General features: G+C 38.7%; 1 protein-coding gene across 1 annotated transcript; it reads right to left on the bottom strand.

Moving 5' to 3' along the window:
* Nucleotides 1-262: 262 nt before the first annotated feature.
* Nucleotides 263-6,084, bottom strand: LOC131995716 (uncharacterized). The gene is made up of 3 exons (XM_059364672.1): nucleotides 1,935-6,084; nucleotides 809-1,232; nucleotides 263-719 (listed from the first exon to the last, which is right to left on the bottom strand). Exons 1-3 carry the CDS (start codon nucleotides 6,082-6,084, stop codon nucleotides 263-265), a joined length of 5,031 nt encoding a protein of 1,676 aa, XP_059220655.1.
* Between the last annotated feature and the right edge of the window lie 1,772 nt (nucleotides 6,085-7,856).

The following is a 7,856-nucleotide window of genomic DNA, read 5'->3' as shown; positions in this document are numbered from 1 at the left end:
GAGGGTTTGTGCTTACCGCCTAAGTTACAAAATAGAAGTGAGTTAACCTGGGGCATAATACCTGCCAAGTCATAAGTACATCCAACAGATATTGGTTATTAAATTGTAATGATTGAATATTTAAATGGTATTCATTATTTTCGTTAAATACTAAGTAGTTTTTAAACTGTAAATTAACTTCAAAGGCATATAACGTATAAATTCAAACGCTTCTTAATAAAGAAAATTTATAAAAAATTCAAAATGAAAATAAGTCTAAAGTTTACTTTAGACATGCCGCCGGGCCGGAAGATGAACATAAGACGGAGGCTAAAGCACGAATTGCCTCGGATAGAATTTGTTGGTTTGATCCTGGCGTGTGATTGGAACGTTGGTTTTTAACCCATTTGGTTTGGGTTTTGGTTGGTCTGTTGGCCGTTCTGCTATTAGTTTGGTTGACATTTTGCTCGCTTTGTCGTGACATTATTTCCGGGTACATCGAATGCAGGAGTGTGTGATGTGGTCTTTGGCAGCGTTGACACATGTTTGCGGACCGACAGTCTCGGAAACGATGGCTTCTCGCAAGGCAGTTGACACAGTACATCTCTTTTAATACGACAATGTTACGTTGCCTTGGAGTCATATCTAAGAATCGTGGACAAACCTTCAAAGCATGAAAACGATCACATAACTTGCATTTGTATATGTTTGGCTGACGACGCCCATTCATGGATGGCGACCTGGAAAACGACATTTGAATAAAATATGTATAGATGTGTATAAATGATAATGTGAAATGTGTTAGTTATCGTTATTAGAGTCAGCGTACGGTAGATAGCACAACTTTGCAATGGGTCGATTTATAACTCCCGTGGATGTACGTACATCCACTATACGAATCTTTCCATCTGTACCTGGATACGTTTTCTCAATTCTACCCATGCGCCACTCACTTGGGGGAAGCAAATCGTCGATAACTATAACAAAGTCATCAACTTTCAAATCCGGGGCAGTGTATTTCCATTTATATCTTTTATGCAAAGCCTTTAGGTAGTCTTCTTTCCAGCGTTGTGCAAACTGATGATGCAAAGCTTTTAATTTTATCCATCGGTTTATGACTGAAATGCTAGGTGATAATGGCTCCGGAAGGGACATAATAGGGCTACCTTTTAAAAAATGACCAGGTGTGAGTGCTTTTAACTCTGAAGGATCTTCTGACAGCGGTGAAATAGGTCGAGAATTCAGAACACCTTCTATTCGCGCGAGTAGAGTGGAAAATTGTTCAAAATCAAACTTATGGGAACCGGCTATTTTCTTAAAATGAGTTTTAAAGCTTTTTACAGCGGCTTCCCATAGACCGCCCATGTGAGGTGCATGTGGGGGAATAAAATTCCACTCAAAGCCGTAAGTAGCATACTTTTGTGACACGTCATGGGAAGTTATCTTTACAAATTGTGAAAATTCCCGTAGCAATGCTCTACTGGCTCCTACAAAATTGCGACCATTATCCGAAAACATCTTATGGGGGAGCCCCCGCCTCCCAACAAAGCGAGCGAAAGCTGCTTGAAATGCGGCAGAGGACAAGTCCGAGCATGGCTCTAAGTGTATTGCCTTCGTTGCAAAACACACAAAGACACTAACGTATCCCTTAGTACTTGGGGACCGTCGAAGCGAAGAACTTTTAAGATCAAACGGACCGGCGAAGTCTACTCCGGTGACATGAAACGGAGGAGAAAGAGTACATCTTTCAACTGGTAAAGGGGCCATTATTTGCGAACTAGGTTTCTGTTTATAAATAATGCATATTTTACATTTGTGTATAATGCTTTTGATTCTAGGTTTCAGACGAGGGATATAAAATTCGGTTTGCACGAATCTACACATTAAGTTGCATTCACCGTGTCCAACAAATACATGCAAATGACTTAAAAAAAGCTGGCAAAAACGTGAGTTACCAGGGATTATAATTGGGTAACGTTCCTTGTATGGAAGCATTGAGTTAGATAGCCTCCCATTAATACGCAAAATCTGATCGCAGTCTAAAAATGGATTGAAAGTAGACAAACTACTATTCTTTGGAATGGGCTTTGAATCTAATAATGCTTTATATTCATCCTCATAATAGCGTTGTTGCGAGAGTAAAATCAAACGCGTTTTAATGAATTGTAACTCTTTTTGGTTCAAATTAATACCTTCAAATCTATGAGAGGTCCGAAATTGGGAACGAGAATTATAATAGAAACGATATACATATGAAAGAACCCTTAGTGCTCGTGTATACGAAGAAAAACGTTGTAAAACGTCATTTACTTTTGTCTCGGCATGAAACACTTCTGAAACAATTCTCGGTTTGGGTACTGTTAACGAGATTTTCTTCGGCCAACCTGATTCAGGTCTTGTCAACCAAGGGGGGCCATTCCACCATAAGGGATTACACTGGAGATCTTGAGGTTTGCAGCCGCGAGTGCCAAGATCAGCGGGATTATCATGGGTAGGTACGTACCTAAATTTCGCATTCGGAACCAAATCGAGTATTTGAGAGGTGCGATTTGCGACATACGTTTCCCACGTCATTGGTGGTTTGGATAACCATCCAAGTACAATTGACGCATCTGTCCAGAGTATGATAGTAGAAATATCGAAATCGAGAACACTTGTAGTATATTTAATTAGTTTCGCCAAAAGTAAGGCACCGTTGAGCTCTAATTTGGGAAGAGATATCGTCTTTATGGGAGCAACTTTGCTTTTTGCAGCAAGTAAATTGCAAAATACTGATGATGTGGTAGTCTGGGATCGAACATAGACACATGCGCAATATGCCGCTTTTGAGGCGTCACAAAATCCATGTAACTCCACCTTATCCGTGGGCATGTGCTTAATCCACCTTGGGATTGCTATCTGTTCAATGTGTGAGATATCGTTTAACAAATTTCTCCATATATAGAGAGATTCAGAGCTAATTTCCTCATCCCAACTTATGTCCTCCAGCCAAAGCTGTTGCATGAGAATTTTTGCTCTGATAATAATGGGAGTTATCCAACCCGCTGGGTCAAACAACTGTGCAACTTTCGACAACACTTGACGTTTCGTTACTTTCGCCTGCTCTTGCATAGGAATTGCAGTGTAGGAAAATTGATCGCTTAATGCGTTCCATTTCATTCCTAATGTCTTGGTAGAACTGGTTTCGGATAAGCTTAAGAAGTTTAGATCATATAAATCTTCCTTACGTATGTGAGCGAGTAAGCGTGTGTCATTGGCAGTGATTTTCTTCAAGGGAAACCCTGCAGTATTGAGTACTGCCATGAGTTTTGCTTGGGAGTCGAGTGTTTCTTCAATGGTAAATCCACCAGACAGAATGTCATCGACATAAGTTTCTTTACGTAAAATTTTGGAAATTTGAGGGAACTCTTCTTCCGTATCCGAAGCGAGTTGAAGTAATGTTCTTATAGCCAAAAATGGGGCACAATTTATCCCAAAAGTAACTGTGCTTAATTGATAATCTTTAATGGGGCTCTTTGAATCTCTTTGGAATAAAATCCGTTGGTAGGGTCTATCCTCGGGATGTACCTTAATTTGACGGTACATTTTCTGAATGTCTCCATTATAAACATATTTAAATTTTCTCCAATTGAGAATAGTAGATACCAAATCCGCTTGAAGTGTTGGACCTGTGTATAATACGTCATTTAGAGAGCACCCTGAGTTCGTCTTACGGGAAGCATTAAAAACAACTCTAACTTTAGTTGATTTATGCTCGGGGCGGACTACCGCATGATGTGGGAGGTAAAATGAATAAAATTTACCTTGGGAGCAAATTTCTTGTGGCGATATCTCCTCCATATGGCCTAATGTAATATACTCATTCAGAACTGAGATATACTCGTCATGAAGCTCTGAATCACGGGACAGCGACTTCTCCAATCTGGCATATTGTCCCAGAGCGAGAAACCTAGATGGGCCTAGGTAAACATTTTGGGGAAAGTCTCGTTTGAAAGGGAGACGTACCACATAGCGCCCATCTGAGTCACGGGTTGTTGTGGTAGCATACAGCTCTTCACAATATCTATGGGATTCTGGAATTTGTGGAGTTGAAGGAATCTCTTCAATTTCCCAAAATTTCCGAAGTAAGTCGCTAAGAACCGCCCCTTCGGAAGGTACAACATTTGTAGTGAATGAGTGACTGGTCTCTGTTGGCACTGGACCACTGAGAACCCAGCCGAAAATTGTGTTATATGCAGATGCCACCCCACATATATTTCTGACAATGCCATCGAGATTAATATGACGTTCAGAGTCATTACCTAATATTAAATCGATATTTGAGCCCTTGTTAAAATTTGGATCTGCCAAATCAAGTTTTCTGAGTTCGGGAGAGTCAGGCTTTTTGAAAGAGACGGATGGCAACTTGTTAGTTAACTTGGGTAAAATTATTGCATTAACTGAGCAATGAAAATCGTGCTTTCGTGAGTATAGTACGAGGTCACATTCCTTGTCGGCCTTTTGTACCGCCGCTCCTATTCCCCCAACTTCAAAAAAGGATCTTCGATAAGGGATTTGTAATAAGTTTCTGATTTTCTCAGATAGGAAGGATCTTTGTGACCCAGGGTCGATTAATGCCCTAATCGTAAAAAGTTCGCCGTTGTATTTTATCTGAACTAAAGCCGTTCTTAACAAAATGGTTTCATTATTAAAGGTGACATTCGCCTGAGTCTGTTTCGGTGTCTCACTCGATGTCGTTGCATCCTTTGTATCAAATTTCTCAATTGTGTTGGAAGAAGACAAAAGAGTTTTGCCATTCGCAGGCCCAGAGTTCATCGTCGTCCTATCCTCTAAGTGCAACAAAGTATGATGCCGTTTTCTGCACGACAGACATGAGCTCTTACTTTTACATTTGTTTTTAGTGTGTCCAATGGAGAGGCAATTATTGCAGTATTTATTCCTAAAGATGAAATCAATTCGCTCCTGGATAGAGAATTTACGGAATTCAGGGCAAATTCGAATACTATGACATTCTTCGCACAACAGACAGGGTGTAAGACTCTCCTGGGATGCATATGTCTGTATCTTTATGGAACTCCGGGACGTTGAATGCTCTGGAAGGCTTTGCCTCTCTTTCGTGGATTTGAAACTCGAAATTCTTTCCACTACCTCGAATCTGTTCACCAAAAATGTATCCATCTGTGTCCATGTGGGAAGTTCACGGTGGGATCTCAATGACTGTTCCCACTGAGATATGGTCACCTCAGGGAGTTTGGTTGAAATCAAATAAATCAGTATTGGATCCCAACTATCAACTTTAACTTCTAAAGAATTCAATGTACAAAGGCAATCATTTACAGTGGAGTGAATTTTCTGTAGAGATTCACTATCCTCTACATCAGCAACAGGGATGTTAAACAAAATTTTCAACTGATTGTCGACAAGGACCCGCTTGTTCTCATATCGTGTTTTAAGAGCCGTCCAGGCAAGGTTGAAATTCTCATCGCACAGTGGATACCTTTTTACAATTGCGCCTGCATTGCCTCTAGTCTTGTTACGTAAATGATAAAGCTTCTGTGCGGGGGTAAGTTTTGGGTGATTTACGTAAACAGCCGTGAACATGTCACGAAAAGAAGGCCATTCTTCGTAACCACCTTTGAAAACTTCGGTGTCACATGGGGGGACCTTTATATAAATGTCAGGGTTGTCTGGAAATTGAGGGCTGACTGGGGTTCGAGGATCGAGACTTTGTCTCGTCATGCTCCTAGTACCTGTTCTACCGGATATCCTTAGAACATCCGTAATTTGCGATCGTGTTTCATAGTAAGCCTCCGAGCAGACATTGAAGTTAATCTTTGCGTTCTGCTTGAAGTCTTTTGTGTTAAACGATTCGGGGGACAACATGAGATTCTCATAGTCTACTTGCAGTCTTTTCCATCTACATTCCAAATCCTCAAGCTTGATTTCAAGAAGGGTGTCTGTTTGATCAGTTATATCACTCTTTTCGAACGATGTACAGAAACTGATCATATGATCGCAGTCGAATAGAAATCGTTCATGAATCGGTGAGGGTTTGACCACAGAGCCACCTGTAGTAGACGTGCTCTGTCCTGCTGGCTCTGTCATCTCTATCCCAAAAAATGCGGGTAAAATCCTATAGAATGATTCCAAAATCGATTTGAGGCCAATATCACAACGACCGCTAAATGTCAAAAAAAATTAAATCGTTTCCACTGAAGTCTTCCTTTGGCGGTTGAATACGTGTGTATAACTTTTGGGTTTATCGTGACCCTATTTGCTGGGATAGCATTCAAATTTTGTTATAGACACAACGATATATACTGCGACAGAAAGACGTAAAATCCGTGTTGTGAATAACTTTAGGTATATTGTAAACCTATTTGCGGGGTATGCGTTAAAAGTTAGCTATAGACACACGAAAGGAAGCAGGAAATTTCAAATGAAGCCGAAAGTTCAAAGCTCCATTAATTAAATGTGGAGGAATGGAATCTTAGGACGAATTTGGATATTCGTTAGGCAAGTCTAAATACGTTGCCCAAGGTTTGCAATATACTGTAACTGCTGGAAAAGTTATAGCACCAATAATTCATAATAAATGAACCAATATGAGTCGTACTTTGACAATAATTATTTATTTCCGATCATACGCAACAATTGTTTGTGCATAAATAACGTCTCACTGTATGCGCCGTGAGCTGCCTAAAATTTATGAATATCAAGATATTTGGGTTTCAAAAAAAATATATTCTTCTCTTTCCACTTTCACCCCTGAAGTGGTCATATATTGCTGGAAAAACTTCTGTTCATAAATTGATTTATGTATCATGGGAGTATCTCATAACCCTTTTTTTAAAAATTCTAAACATATTCTTAATCTGTTCTTCAATTCTGCGAACCTTTCTTAAATAGTGCTAAAGATCCATCGTTGTTGACATACAGCTTGGCATTCAGAAAAGTATAATGGATAGTCTATATATGTACGTAGGGTATAAGACGAGTAAGACTGAAATTACCTTGCTATCTATTCCAGTATATTTTGTTATTCCTCCTTTCACCTTAATTTCGCGCGCACCGATTTTTCTTGTTTTTACAATTCGCACTGATATTCTTCAAAGTAACTGCTAATCCAACCATAAAAACACTCAATTAAGTGCTTTTCATTTTAATTTTTCCTCTTTTTTTTTTTTTTTTTGCTATTTACACAAAGACAGCCTTTAACTGTTATATATTTTGTACCAAATGTTTAATTTGTTTCCAACTGTATTACACTTTTAGAGATCGATGACATGTGTGGGTTTTAATGCTATAAAGCAGTATTCTCTTCTGCTAAATTTGAATTCTCTGCTAAGTCAAGCTTTATCACTTTTGTTTTAAGCACTGACACTCAAGTAGTGAGAAAAGATGAGAACTAGATTTAGCTACAAGTAAAATGTGAAATAATATCTCTTCAAACACTTTTCACTCATTTGTAAGAAGTGATGAGAAAATTACTCAAAATATGAGTAAAAGAGAGATGAAGATGGTGAGATGAAATGAAAACGAATGATGGGATTCAGCCAAACTTTGTAGTCTTTTCAGTAATTGGATTACAAAAAAAGGGAATAAGAGTGATTGGAAATAAATGGAGGTAAATTGAAATTGAAATAGACTTGAAATTTGTGGATGAAAGAAATTGTAAAAACCCGCTATATCACTATCTCTCGTTCTCGCACTTTAATATGCATGGTTATGTGTCATGGCTTATGTTGTTTTTGCAATTTCTGATTCTTGATTCTCCTAATTCTATCGTAATTTTTACCACATGTTATGCAATTTTGTACCGTAATTTTATGACATATATATATATTTTTTTTTAATTTTTTTTTTCTTTTTAGGTT

The sequence above is a fragment of the Stomoxys calcitrans genome, chromosome 1, assembly GCF_963082655.1.
Source record: "Stomoxys calcitrans chromosome 1, idStoCalc2.1, whole genome shotgun sequence".
In the NCBI taxonomy this organism is placed as follows: Eukaryota; Metazoa; Arthropoda; class Insecta; order Diptera; family Muscidae; genus Stomoxys; species Stomoxys calcitrans.
The sequence above is the reverse complement of the archived record's forward strand: the minus strand, read 5'-3'. Positions and strand labels throughout refer to the sequence as shown.

What these genes read in the sequence shown, in the direction of transcription:
- LOC131995716 (XM_059364672.1), bottom strand. Translation starts at nt 6,084, where the DNA reads ATGACAGAGCCAGCAGGACAGAGCACGTCTACTACAGGTGGCTCTGTG. An exon ending in TTACCCAATTATAATCCCTG is followed by an intron (nt 1,233 to 1,934) that starts GTAACTCACGTT and finishes TCGCGCGAATAG; the next exon opens with AAGGTGTTCTGAATTCTCGA. An exon ending in GCAAAGTTGTGCTATCTACC is followed by an intron (nt 720 to 808) that starts GTACGCTGACTC and finishes GTCGTTTTCCAG; the next exon opens with GTCGCCATCCATGAATGGGC.